At 40.3% G+C, this 14,232-nt stretch overlaps 1 protein-coding gene across 13 annotated transcripts in view; it reads left to right on the top strand.

The window, feature by feature from the left end:
• LOC102229619 (mitogen-activated protein kinase kinase kinase kinase 4-like) overlaps positions 1-13,580 on the top strand; it is a 38,856-nt gene extending 25,276 nt beyond the window's left edge. For 2 of the 13 annotated variants that reach the window (XM_023329469.1, XM_014472098.2), the window contains 18 exons: positions 449-601; positions 966-1,235; positions 2,387-2,475; positions 3,247-3,383; positions 3,497-3,591; positions 4,208-4,216; positions 5,269-5,447; positions 6,168-6,276; positions 7,200-7,493; positions 9,215-9,332; positions 9,792-9,962; positions 10,062-10,205; positions 10,303-10,437; positions 10,567-10,667; positions 10,801-10,950; positions 11,027-11,186; positions 11,267-11,406; positions 11,551-13,580. In XM_023329469.1, coding sequence (XP_023185237.1) covers positions 449-601; positions 966-1,235; positions 2,387-2,475; positions 3,247-3,383; positions 3,497-3,591; positions 4,208-4,216; positions 5,269-5,447; positions 6,168-6,276; positions 7,200-7,493; positions 9,215-9,332; positions 9,792-9,962; positions 10,062-10,205; positions 10,303-10,437; positions 10,567-10,667; positions 10,801-10,950; positions 11,027-11,186; positions 11,267-11,406; positions 11,551-11,634 — 2,538 coding nt within the window. In that variant the 3' untranslated portion in view covers positions 11,635-13,580. The remainder of the gene's footprint in view (positions 1-448; positions 602-965; positions 1,236-2,386; positions 2,476-3,246; positions 3,384-3,496; positions 3,592-4,207; positions 4,217-5,268; positions 5,448-6,167; positions 6,277-7,199; positions 7,494-9,214; positions 9,333-9,791; positions 9,963-10,061; positions 10,206-10,302; positions 10,438-10,566; positions 10,668-10,800; positions 10,951-11,026; positions 11,187-11,266; positions 11,407-11,550) is intronic. The other 11 variants (XM_023329470.1, XM_023329465.1, XM_023329464.1 and 8 more) reach the window with 10 other exon arrangements.
• The last annotated feature ends 652 nt before the right edge of the window (positions 13,581-14,232 follow it).

Here is a 14,232-nt window from a genome sequence, read left to right as displayed (position 1 = left end):
ATGGTTTGCAAATATCTTAGTACACTTGGAATAAGATAAATCTAATATATAAGTAAACTTTCAGCAAGCTTATTTTAAGTAAATACTCCCTTAATGTTGATTAAAAAGTGCTAGTTCCACTGGAAGATTATGTTACTTATAATATGGGAACAAGACATTTTTCCCATATTACAAGTAAAATAATCTTCCAGTGATTTTGTGTTTTCGCGGGTCGAATGTGTCTACTTCTGAGTTTCCAGCATGTTAATATCTTTCTCACCAGTTGCCTGTATTAAAAAAATGAAGACAAGGAGATGGGAACTACATTTTATGTAAATATTCGACTTTGGTGGCAATTGTTGTCACTTTCAGCTGTAGTTCCTTTCTGCTAGTTTTTTTTTTCTCTTGTCAGATTTGGTTCATCCATTAAAATATCCCCAAGCCTTCATCCCATGTTTGTCGTCTTCAGGCTGACGAGCGTTTCCGAAAAAACATTCAGGGCTCCCCTCAGTCCGCCCCTCCTTCCAAACAGCCCCCTCTGCCTCCCCGCTCCTCTGAACCTTACTCCAACGGCGGCTCGGCTTCAGAGGCCACCGCCATGCACCGACCCATGGAGCCTCAGGTAACTCCTTCCTCCTCCTCTCCTGCATACTCTTATAATTGAGGTTTAATTGGAATAATATGAGTTTCTCTGCTTGGAAATCTTTTCTGAGTAATTTTGACAACTTAAGTTGATGTTATATGCAACTGAACCACACTTGAAGGTTTATTAATGGGACTGGTCGGAAACAAAAACAAATTTGAGCCAAAGAAATGCAAAAAATGAAGTTTTTTAAAATGAGGGACGCATTGTTTTGTGTTGTTCTGTGTCTGCATGTCTATCTATCAAAGCACATGTAAGTGCTAAACCTCGCGCATCTTCCCCTCGTGTCTCACTGTGTTGTCCGCTTGTTTCGCTTCCCCTCCTCTTCCTCACTCCCTAAAAGGTCCAGTGGTCCCACCTGGCTGCTCTAAAGAGCAGCAACAGTGCGGCCCCCTCTCCTCCTCCGCCCGTGGTCTCTCGCTCCCAGTCCTTCAGCGAGTCTGGCGGCGTGAGCTCTAGCTTTGCACAGCTTCACCTGCGCTCCCAGGACCCCCACCATCACCACCACCCATTGCCTGTACGCCCCGACCCCCAACCCCAACCTCCCCTCCACCACCCCCAGGCCCAGACCCGGCTCGAACGCCAGACCAGCGGCGAGGAGGTTCCTCCCAAGGTAAGGAGCTGGCGAGGGCCACTCTTATCCCACTCCCCTCCTGCCCTCACTGTCAGCCTCCTCCTCTCACATCGTCCTTCACTCTTTCCGTCTGCCTTTGTTTTATCTCGTTTTAATCACAGCAGAGGTAACTCACAAAATGCATTAGAATTAAAGCTTGAAGTAACAAAACCCAGTCACTACAAAGGACTTTCTGATTCAGATGGCTTAAAGGGCTCATGTGTTGCTCATTACGTCATAATGAACGGGTTTCTTTTCTTCTCATTTTATTTTTATTTTCATACTCATAAGTTTTTTTCTGATCCAGATGTACAATGCTTTTGGAAAAGTGTCTTCCCTTCAACGTAAAGTCCAGAGAAGGGTAGTAACTACTTACATTTGCTTGAGTAACTTTTTGAAAAGGTATACTTTTAGGAGTAGTTTTATTACAATATAATTTCTACTTTTACTTGAAAGTAGAAAGCGATACTTTGAGTATTATAAAGTATGAATAACCTCAATGAATGTTGATCAAACTTATTCTGACCAAAGATTCACCAGACACAAATTAACTCCTGCGGATTTTGTTAATGTCTCCCAAGTTTTATACTGAAAGAAACTAATTTCAATTTTCTTTTTCTTTTGCCTGATTTTATTTTATTGTTCTTTAAATTAATTATTCTCATTTTGGTCCTTAAAATAACCAAAACCTTTTTACCAAATACTTTTTTACTCGAGTAACTTCTTGGACATCTATTTTTTGCTTTTACTTCCTCTGAGAAATACTGAGAAATTTTTGCTTGCTACAGAAGTAAAACTTTTTGGATTCTCTACCCACCTCTGGTAAAATCAAATCTGAATAAATGCAAAAAAGATACTTTCAAATTGTAATTTCATCTATTAAAGGGAACACCTACAGATGTCTCTTCACTCAGTTAAGGTCAAAGTTCATGACATAAGCAATAAGAAAGATGTGGGTGGGGCTGCTTTAAGCTCAAGAGTTTTTGGATAGGCCTGCAGAACCCCAGCAAAACAGCCGTATTCTGCAAGGCAGCAAACGCTTCTTCACAGCATTGTATGTTTGTGTGTAAAGTTTTTAAATTCTTTCTCATTTGTGACAACAGAAGCAAAATAAAATATTTATCGGAAACACCTTTGACTCTCTCTGACAGGTACCAGTGAGGACAACATCCAGGTCTCCTGTGCTGTCTCGCAGAGAGTCCCCGCTGCCGTCTCAGCCCAACCAGAGGAGCGTTGGCAGGTCAGTGACGGACAAATTGAATTTATCCAACCGTGAGCAATTATTTAAAAATTTTAGACTAATTTAAAATGTACAAAAAGAAGTTATTTATTTTCCACGTTAAAGGTGTTACTTTTCCACTGTGACCTAAGCTGTGAGGTTGAGCTAATACAATCAGACAAAAAAAATAAATAATTGTTTCTGTCGCAATCTACTGTAAACAGCCAACAAAAGAAGCAGAAACTAGTGGCATTTTTCTGAGGTTTGAACTGGAACGCATTCAAGTTGGCTTTGACATTTCACCCAGATCCTAATTCAAAGATAAAAACAAAAAGGCTAACTACAATTAGCATTACACACCTTTAATGATCCATTTCTCAGATGTTCTAACCTTTAAACAATTGAGCCACAGAAGTGCAAGTTAACTGGTTTTTACTGCATTTTAAAAACCTGGCAGCCATGTTGGAGTCCAGGTTTCCTTTTGTTTCTTTTGTTTTTATGGCTAAACTCAGATAAACAATCAAATCTTGTGTACTACTTTTTAAAGTGCTTGGTGGCACAGTGGTTCTTGGAAGTATTTACATGTTCATGTTAAAATAGTGTCTGTTTATGACCTAAAATCTCAAAATATAATAAAGTTTATTGTATTTGTCAAGTTATTCTTAACAGATAAAATGTGAAAAGTTTCAGTACCTTGCAATAGTTTTGCAAGGTACTGAAAATGCGACAGGGATGCATACATTTATTCTAGACAGTTTTCTTAGGTTGTGCCATTGCTTTTTTGTGTTGTAGTAATGTGGAGCAGCGCCCCCTGTGGGACAGAGTGGAGAAGCTGCAGTCTCGGCCCGGCAGCGGCAGCTCCTCGGGCTCCAACGCCAGCTCCCAGGCCAGTCCGGGTGACCGTTTCAGACCACGTTGTGAGTCACCTGGTACTGTACACATGTCACATACTATACTAACAAACTGTGATTGCTAGAAGATTAAAAACAGCCTCTGTCCATGTTGGGTTTCTTCACACTAATGCTGTTTTGTTTTCATAAAGCTTCGTCTAAATCTGAAGGCTCGCCTCTGCAGCGTCCGGAAAACATCCCAAAAAAGCAAGAAGAGAAGAACTCCTCCAGGCCTACTCGGCCAGCCGTAAGTTCTCAATCTCAATAAAGACTTAAAAAAACGTGTCAATTTCCCAACTTTATTCCTCATGTGAAAGATAAAAAGGTGAAAAATTAAGCAATCTTTTTCCTGATTCATATTCAGATCATAAACAAATAATTCGTGATCTAAATAGATTGCTTTTTCCAACAACAAAAAAATGATATCAGAGATAACAGTGTTTGAGAAAATGGAAAATAATCTATAAGAAAAACTTAGGAAAGTGTAGGATTAATTTGACTTTCCAGGTCTAGATATGAACAGAAAAACAAAACAGATTAAACCGTCTGTAATTTTTATTTTGTTATCTGAAAGACAATAAACAAAACTGAATTTTACTTTTACTGTATTTTACTGTCCAAATTTCATAAAAAGTATTTGAAACCATAGTCTGGAATTTTGAATTTCCCTGAATTCAGTGCAGGTTTTACGAGTCAAAGTGTTTCCTCAGCCTGGTTTTTACTGCTCAGATGTCCAGAAGTTGATCAAAACTGACAGGAAAATCAAGCCCCTGATTGCATACTTGATGGTGAACAGCTGGGACCTGTTTTCATTTTTCTCTTGACCTCCTTTGTTTTCTGCCACTCTTACTTTTCCAACCCAGGGTGACATGGTAAGCGTCGTTCATGCATTTGCGTCATTACATCCTTGTTATGCTCGGGGTTCCTGCACGCTTTGGAAAAGCTTAGATTTTCTACCTGAGTTTTTGAGTTTGGGGTAAATATAGGAAAAATTAAAATAAGCTCAGAAAAATATGCGTTTTTACAGACTTTATTTCTTTTCCCATTTTGTTAGATGCTGTTGTCCCTTCTCCTTTCCTTCTGTATGTCCTTCCTCTTACTGTTTCTTTCCTTCCTTGTGTCCTACACCCTTCCTTCCATTTTCTTGTCTTTTGTTCTCTTTTCTTCCCTTCGTTCTTTAATTCTCCCTTCCTATGTTAAGACCTTATTTCCTTCCAGTCTCTGTTTTGTCGGATTCTGTCGAGTCTAGAAATATCGGCCATATTTCACAGTGAACTTATTTTACATTTTTAAATGATCCCAAAGAACTGGGAGCTCCGGAAACCAAAGCTTGGGAAAGTTCAACATATTTCCATGAACGATGTGTAGGAACCCATTATGACTGCACCTTCACTCCACTCCCTGCATTGCACAAGTAAATGTGAATGATGATGATGATGATGACAGTGCAGCATGCCTGCCTCCTGTTCACCGCTCACCATCAACACAAAGCGGCCTAACCCTCAGCTGCAGCTTTCTGAATCTGGATTTGAATGCATATAAACTCCTGCTGCTTCTCTACATGTCAGAGTGGTTCCTAATCTCACCTGGCCTTGTTGTCGGATCAGATTGCAGCCCGTTTGTTTTGTCGAGCATGTCGGGGAAATGTTCCCTCCCTTTTCCTGCTTGTGGTTGACATTATAAAGCAGCATCATGAGGTTCCTGGTTATATGCTCCTAAGACAGTCTCAATGCATCCTGGTGACATTTTTCACTGACTCCAAGGCTGAGTTTGTTTCTAAACAACCTGTTTGAGCCTAGAAATTCAGTAAACTCACCTGATTAGATGTCTGCCAACTTGTAGAAAGTGAGGAGAAATTGGTGCGGCTTTAGCTTCAGATGTTTTAATGCTGTTCAGATGAAGAGTCTTTAATCTGTTCTTGCAGGACCTGACTGCTCTGGCCAAGGAGCTGCGTGCGGTGGACGACGTGCGGCCTCCTCACAAGGTGACCGACTACTCTTCATCGAGCGACGACTCCGGCACCACGGATGAGGAGGACGAGGAGGAGGTGGACCAGGAGGCGGGAGACGAGTCCACCTCAGGAGCTGAGGACTCCAGGACGGGGTGAGTCAAAGTGTTTCACCAAAAGGAAATGTTAGCCTCAGAAAAATAAATATATGGGAGATTTTTATATCTAGGTTTGAACTTGCATCTTCCTTCTTTGAGGCCTTATGGCTTTCAAATTTTTCTTCCTTCCTAACTGGTGCCTTTTTTTTCCTTGCCTTTGTACTTCCAACTTTGAATCCTTCCTTCATTCTTCCTTTCCTTCTGCCTTTTTGTCTCACTTCCACTTATTCCCTCGCTTTCTTCCTTTGTTCCTTCATTGCGACTTTTGTCAATTCTTGACTCCTCTCTCCCTAATTTACTTCCTTTTTTACTGCATTTCTTTTCCTTTCCCTTCCTTCCATCCTCAAGTCTCCATTACTTTCTCTGGTGGTGTTTTTCCTTCCTTCTTTTTTCCTTCCATATTTCTTTTTTATATTTTTTTGTTTGTTTGCTTTTCTTTTTTTCTTGTCTGCTTTCATTCATTCGTTCTTTCTTGCTTGCTTGCTTTTCTGTTGATTTTCCAGTTTGCTTTCTTGTATTCTTGTATCAGTTTTCTCCAGGTTCCATATTGAAAAACTGCAGATATTCATCATAAATTCAAAGTAAAGTTTAGTATTTCAGATATTTAAAATGAACATGAAGGACTGAAAACTGGAAAGTTGAGTCTGGGGAAAGTCTGGAAGCTCAGTAAACCCAAACTGAGCTGAATGATCCTAACCCTCCTCTGACCCCCTGCAGGAGGCTGAGCAATGGAGAGACTGATTCAGCTAAGACCATGCTGGTGGACGACCTGGAGAGCGAACAAGCCACCACTCCCTCCAAAGACGGCACCCTGGTCATCAGACAGGTAGAAAACCTTCCTTACTGAAGTAAAAAAAAAAATTAATTTGACAAAAATCCAGTTTTCATGTTCTCTGCCCAGGCTCCGTGTTATTTATTCGCCTCTCTGCCTTGTTTTGCTGCATGTTGATTGTGTTGTGATGTTCCACCTTCACTGATCTTGTTGTTAAAATGCAGCTTGCGTTTACAGCTGGTGATGTTGCTCTTCAAAGATAAATGACTGGATTATGCATATAATTTGCTAAATTATTCACACCCTGAACTTTTTCACGTTTTGCCACATTTCACCCAAAAACAACAAACAAATTTGGACTGAATAGAGAGTATCTGTGAAGCCAATTGGTTTTAGGTCGGGACTTTAACTAGGCTATTCTAACATATGTGTAATATTACCATCAACTTGGTTCGGCTTAACGTTTCTGAAAATGTGCCAGAATTAGCCAAAAGCATGTTTTTCATCTGTTTCACTAAAAACAAAGGTTAAACAAAAGAACGACACAAATTTGGTCAATAAATACAATCACTACAAATGGTAAATACAAAACTGCAAAACAGTTCAGTACATTTTAAGAAATACTAAACGATCACAGAGCGAATTAGTATATTTTAACAGTTTAGTTATTTAGTTATTTATTTAGTTATTTAACAGTTTAGTGCCACAACAAAATGGATGAATGAATTTGACATTGTTGGTGTAAAGGGGGTTGAATATAGTATTTTCCTATTGTAAAATATCACAAAAAACATCTTTCATTCAACTTTACAAAGATGCTCTACTTTTTTCTCATCTGATATAAACTATGTAAAAAAAGCCGACGGGGTCTGAATACATTTGCATCTGGATAAAATGTTGCAAAGCTCTGAAACCTGCAGCTCCTCTTCCTCTCCACCTGCTTGCTCGAGCCCAAGTGTGCCTGTTCTTGCTTCCAGAGCACAGCTGACACAAAGCGGTTGGTCAGTCTCTCATCTTCCTCCTCTTCCTCGCCCGGCTCCGGCCCCAGTCAGGGCGTCCCGGAGAAAAACGGCTTTCCGGGCCGCATTCACCACCTGCCAGACCTTATCCAGCAGAGCCATCACTCCCCTTCCTCTTCTCCAGCCATCCTTTCCTCCATCTCCATGTCCATGTCGCCCTCCTCCTCCTCTTCCTCCTTTCAGTCATCCTCTAGCCAGGCCAGTCCTGGAATGTGCTCACAGATTCCCCTGGACGAGCTCACTGCCATAGAGGTATGTCGCCCTCACACCACAGAGGCAAGCAAACAAGGAACGGACGGTTTGGGAATAAACAGGCTCAGATGTGGAGAGATTTTGTCCAACTAAACATTTAATAGTGTAAAACTGGGACTCGGGGATGAATCAGTTTTTATCAGTCAATCAAATTATTTGTTTTTAAAGATTTAGTTTTTGGGAAAAATCTGGATTTTTTTTTTTTTTTTTAAGCGTTCTTTGGGTTTCAATAGTTGAGTGATGTCAGCACACCTGGGGCGGCCATCTTGTTTGAGAGGAGTTTCTGTCTGAACTTTGAATTCAGGTCAACTCTACGACAAAATATTAATTATTTTATAGAGAAAATAGTCATAATGTTACAAGAATAGAGTCTTAATATCTACAGAATAAAGTCGAGTGAAGTAGTAATTTTATTAAATTAATTATTTAAGCTTTTTACTCATTAAAACAACTTTTATGACATTCTTCTGGTAAAATTGTGTCTGAATTCTGCTAATGTTATAATTATTATAACAACAATTCTCCTAGAGTGACCCTAGGTCTTTTTTGTTTTAGAAATAAAGCAAGAAAAAAAATATTAAAATTGAATCTGGTAAGGAAAAAAAAGTCCAATTTTATTTTAAACGGTATCGCCCAGGCCTAGTAAAACAAAGTCATGTACAGCTACCATGCACACATCTGATCCTGTCTATACCGACTGTGCAGTCCTTGGCTGTTGGTTCCTGTCTGCATCCTCCTGGCTTCACTTTTGCCTCCGTCTGACTCGACTCACACCTGGTTTTAATCCCTGAGCTCCTGCATTTTTCTTCTTTCCTGCTCCACAATCCACTGCATCAAACTGCTGCTAACGTCGGTGCCTCCAGCTAGCAGGTTGTGGCCACAACGTGGCGGAAACTAAACCGGATCTTTGGATTAACGACGGCGAGAGGATTCTGACTAGAATGACCTGCATTTCTTGTGATTAAAGAAATCTTTGTTTTTCCTCTAACAAATCACAGCGGCCTGCGCCTGGAAAGACTTTAATTTCCTTCAGCTCAGTTCTTATTGTCCTGCTTGTTTCATTTAAAATGTTTCTTCTCTTGCCTTTCTCTGAAACACTAACATTTTGCACGCGTTTAAACATGTTTTACTGCCCATTTGTGTCGATAAAGTTCAGCTTGAAGTGGTTTTGTAAGAATTTATTGATGGTGTGTAAAAAAAAAACAAACAAAAGAACTTTGTTGTTCTTGCCATCTGATTTTAAATCTGACTAAACTTTTCCTGTTTTAGGTAGAATCGACAGAATTATTTCTATTTGCTAAATGTCAAACATAATGACATAATTTAGCCACTTTCATCTGTTTTAAGAAAACGCACACAAAAACACAACATCAGTGGAACGTGCAGCTATCATGCCTTTCAGGTAGAAGACTTTCTTTTGTGTGCAAAATGTATAAATCAACAGAAATAGTAAGATTAAAGTTTGCAAATTCACTCAGATAATGACCGTCGTTACATTGTAATGTTAAAAAAATGTCATTATTCTGACATTGAGTATATATAAGATTTGCTAAATGTAATGACTGACCAAAAACAGGAAAGGTTTAGTGTGATTTAATTTCAGACACGGTTTTCAAATCTCTTCTTCCAGCTTCGTCTAACTAGTTCTGAAGGTTCAAGCCTTCAGAGCTGCTTTCCTATTTAAAACTCTTGTTTCTTTCTTAATGTCAAATATCTTCCAGTCCCAGTCAGAGAACAACTCCATGTCCAAACACAAGTCCTCTTCATCGTTCACACCCTTCATTGACCCTCGTCTTCTTCAGATATCCCCATCCAGCGGCAGCTCCCTTAACAACATGGGTAAGGCGGCCATGTTGTGAAATATTGAAACAGACTGTGTATAATTATTTGTATTGTTTGTATTTGAAATTGCTCAGTTATGTGTGCCCTTTAAAATAAAAGCAACTAACACTTTATTTATACTTTAAACTATTTTAGGGCTTTATTTTTCTATCTAAAACTCTCATTAGTTTTACTACACACCTATAAATATTGGATTAATATTTGGAAAATGTACCTCCATACTGTTATGTACAGTACAAGACATGTTTCTGTTTGGCATCTAGAAGTCTTTAAATGGCAAGAAATGTTTAATAAAACCTTTTTATGTCAGATTAAGCATCTTCAAACAAAGTCAGGTTTATTTTACAGCCTTTTGCACATATTAGCCCCTAATCACAGGACGTTTGTTTAGATTGAGAGTGTTGTATATTTGAAAGAAAAAGTCCAACCAGAACTGCTTCTGTCTGCCTCGTCCAGCTGGATTTGGTCAAGAAGGTCGGCTCGCTGACCCACTGAGGTCCGACCCGTCCCGCAAAGGATCGGTGGTCAACGTCAACCCTGTCAACACGCGCCCACCGAGCGACACTCCAGAGATCCGCAAGTACAAGAAGAGGTTCAACTCTGAGATCCTGTGTGCAGCACTCTGGGGTAGGCGTTAAAATAAAAATAAAAAAATATCCAGAAATGGGAGCTGGTTGACTTTGACTTGGACAGGTTGGTTAATTTGTTGTCCTGTGTCTGTTTCAGGAGTGAACCTGCTGGTCGGGACAGAGAGTGGGCTGATGCTACTGGACCGAAGCGGTCAGGGGAAAGTCTACCCACTGATTAATCGGCGTCGCATCCAGCAGATGGACGTCTTGGAGGGACTCAACGTTCTGGTCACCATATCAGGTGAGGACTGCACAAATCTCTCATGGATTTCCAAATTCAGAATCTCTGTACTTTCTATGCAAAGCCGGTTCTATGGTTCTTCTCTGGGTTGTTGCAGGTAAAAAGAACAAGCTGCGAGTGTACTACCTGTCGTGGCTCAGGAACAAGATTTTGCACAACGACCCTGAAGTGGAAAAGAAACAGGGCTGGGTGAATGTGGGCGACCTCGAGGGCTGCGTCCACTACAAAGTCGGTATGTTTTGTCGTTTGTTTAAATTTGATTAATAAATGATATTTATTTAAATCTTATTCATGAACCAGAAATCCTTGAAAAGTCTTTATATTAGATGATTGTCTAAAATTCTTTCCCTGAACATTGCAGTGAAATACGAGAGGATTAAGTTCTTGGTGTTGGCCTTGAAGAACTCTGTGGAAGTGTACGCCTGGGCTCCCAAACCCTACCATAAATTCATGGCATTCAAAGTAAGGAGCATGACAGATAAAATTTTCTAGTCAAAGGATTTTTACTCCTGATTTTTACACATTTTATCACATTACAACCTGATTCTGAAAACATCAATTTCCTCTCTGAATCTAACACCTGGCTGGTCTGTAGTCTTTTGGCGACCTCGTGCACAAGCCTCTGCTGGTCGACTTGACTGTGGAGGAGGGTCAGAGGTTAAAGGTCATCTACGGCTCCTGCTCAGGCTTCCACGCCGTCGACGTGGATTCCGGCGCCGTCTACGACATTTACCTGCCCACACACGTAAGCGTTCAGGCCCGGACCATGAAGCCACAGCGTTGTTTTCCGCTCTTTACCGCCTAATTCTCTGTTTCTCCAGATCCAGACCAACATTCAGTGCCACGCCATCATCATCCTCCCCAACACAGACGGCATCGAGCTGCTGGTGTGCTACGAGGACGAGGGCGTCTACGTGAACACCTACGGACGCATAACCAAGGACGTGGTGCTGCAATGGGGAGAAATGCCGACTTCAGTGGGTGAGGAGGCATTTCCAAACAGAAACTAAATAAATGTATCATCACCTCATGAAGGTAACGCGCTCCTTGTTCTGCTGCAGCCTACATTAGGTCAAACCAGATAATGGGCTGGGGAGAGAAAGCTATCGAGATCCGCTCGGTGGAGACGGGACACCTGGACGGCGTCTTTATGCACAAAAGAGCCCAGAGACTTAAATTTCTTTGCGAGAGGAATGACAAGGTGAGAATGAAATGCTTTTTTAACTTAGCATATTATAAAATAGTAGCACTCTCTCTCGTGATCGGTACTTTAGTTTTACTTTTTGGTATCGGCATCTTTTGTTTCCCCCAAAGCATCATTTATTTTTTGTTGTTGTTTTTTTAGGTCTTTTTCGCCTCCGTGCGTCAAGGCGGCGCCAGCCAGGTGTATTTTATGACCCTGGGACGCTCCTCCCTTATGAGCTGGTAGCCAACGAGACGACCTCGCCCACGCAGCGACGAGCCGACGACGCACCGTCCTGAGCCTGACCTGGAGGAGCTCCCTCTCACACGCTCAGGCAAAACCAACCACAGTTTGGACTGTAACCACGAAAATAAAGCGGGAGCGAATGGAGGCGTGTTAGGTTTGTCACCTTTAGGTCTGTAGTTGCCTCGCTGCCCTGCGCTTTCCTCCATCTCCACTGAGGGAACAATGGTAATCGATTTATTCTGTGTCGCAGTAAAACTTGTATGTAATTAACAAATTGTCTGGAGGGGTCAACGAAAGGCCTAATCAGCTTTTGCTGTTTGGAAAAACAAAACTTGATGTGCCAGAACTTGTGTAGCTGTTGACCTCCCTGTCAAGCATGTTTCTGAACAACTCCAGTCCTCCCCTCTGACCGGTGCTTGACGTGCGAATCTGCGTCTTCACTTTGTTCGCCTTAAAGTGAAAACTCCTATAGGGACCTTTGATTTATCTGTTAAACACAGGGTACAGGATCAGCAGCTTGTACATACATCGTGCTGTAAGTTATGTTTGACAGTATCCCTGTTGGTGACGTCATGACGCAAAATTACACCCAGTTTTTTTTTGTGTTTTTTTAAATACACTGTATATTTTGTATGTGACTTGCTGCATATAAATAAACGTCAACAAAGCAGGACACATCAGATGAGCTGTAAAGGAAAAATCCACACTATTTATCCTCAATCTGTAATATTTTTAGGGCTCTAACTTTCTCACGAAGTGTTTGGTTTGACTCTGCTGTCAGGTTTCATTTTTTTTTTTCTACTGGAAATCTAAAAACACAAAGTAAACGCATCCAGAAATGTGACATTCATCCTATCTTTTGTTCTTTTTATATTAGTTCCAAGTAGGGCTAGGGTTAAACTGTGAATTAGCAGGCAGGATTAGCAGGATGACGGGCTGGAAAAAGGGAATAAGAATCGGCTCTTCGTCTCTCTGCACAATCGGGACATTTACCCGTTTCTCGCTTCATCTGTAGCTTTACGGTTGCCTTCGAAGGGTTCCCTGTCGATTTTTAAATTGGAGCTAAACCCTGAAGACATTTGGATGTTGTGTACTGCTGGAACTCCTAAATCCAGTCATGTCACCTAATCTTGGACCTCTTTTTAATGACGCTTGGTTGTTTACATAATCATGTCCAGATCAAAAGGCATCCAAACCAAACAAATGTTTTACTTTTCATATCTGAAGCCCATTCTTCACTTCACTTCCCCTCCCTTTCCACTGTTAAAATGCATCTGTGCTTTCATTCAGACAACACAACTTCCTAGCAGTCTTTGCTGTCAGACGGTGCCTTCAGGTGCATCTGAGGGTGATGGGATCAATATTAGGTGCTTTTTTTTTTGTAGTCTTGGGCTGATAAAAATCACTCGTTCTAACAGCAGTGTTACAGAACCACTTCAGATCGTTTTTTTTACTTAGTCTTTGTTTCTGACATTTCTCTACAGATAAGTATGCGACCGCAGTGGTTTTTAAATTGTAATGCACACCTTATGTTCGAAATGTTTACAGAAGCAGATGTTTTTCCTTTGTTTTTGTTTTTTTTAAACCAGTGTGTGTCAGTATGAATATTTATGGTTTATTTTTAGGCTAGACTCCCCCCTGTTTTGTATTTTGTAGCCCTCTTTGTATTATCATTTAGACGTTTCTGTGCAGGGATAATCAACTTCTGCTCAATAAGTCCACAGTGTCATTTCACTTGATTCCTCTGCATCCTTCGCAGTGCACAGTAGGCCGCTGGCTGTGTGGCAGAAGATGTTTTCCACTACCCAGGTGACACGTTTTTCCTTAAACGTCACTCTGCCGTGCCTCTAATTTATGTCCTCTCTGTGTGTGCTATGGGGGATTACTGTGTTTTACTGAAAGTCTTTTTTTTTCTCCCTCCATTGAATAAAATCAGAAGTGATTTACAGAGTTGTCATTATTTCGTAAAACATCTTATTTTTCTGTAAATGTCTAGGTTGCTTTTGATGGTGCAAAAAATACTTCAACTATAGCTTGCTTAGGACAAGTGGCTAATAATCTGTACACAGAATTTTTAATGTAGCTTTTATTGCAAGTAACTTTAGCAAGATATAGGAGCTTGTTTTAAGTCAATACTTCTTGAATATTGATAAAAAGTACTTGTTCCACTGGTAGATTACAACATTGGAAAAATGTCTTGTTATAAATGATATAATCTACTGGTGGAACTATTACTTTTTTAACCAATATTAAGGATTTACTGACTTAAAATCGGTTTCTATATTGTACTGAAATGTTACTTGTAAGATAAAATCACTTTCTATGAAGGATGAATAACTAATAAAGTGCCGAGTGGACCTCTTTAATCTGCCTAAAGAGTGGCTTTAGGACTGGTACGTTATGAAACTTTATTTTTAGATTTAAGGCTAGCCATAATAAAAATATCACTTGTATTTTTTAGTCTAACCACAAGGGGGGGCTATTGTACCTCTCAAGCAGAAGGCCTTTCTAGCGGCGCAACACTAAATGTCATAGCTTCCTGTTTATTTTATTTATATTTTTCAAAATTTAAACTTAAGCATTTTATCTTAGTAAACG

This window comes from Xiphophorus maculatus, chromosome 24 (genome assembly GCF_002775205.1).
Source record: "Xiphophorus maculatus strain JP 163 A chromosome 24, X_maculatus-5.0-male, whole genome shotgun sequence".
Classification (NCBI taxonomy): Eukaryota; Metazoa; Chordata; class Actinopteri; order Cyprinodontiformes; family Poeciliidae; genus Xiphophorus; species Xiphophorus maculatus.
The sequence above is the reverse complement of the archived record's forward strand: the minus strand, read 5'-3'. Positions and strand labels throughout refer to the sequence as shown.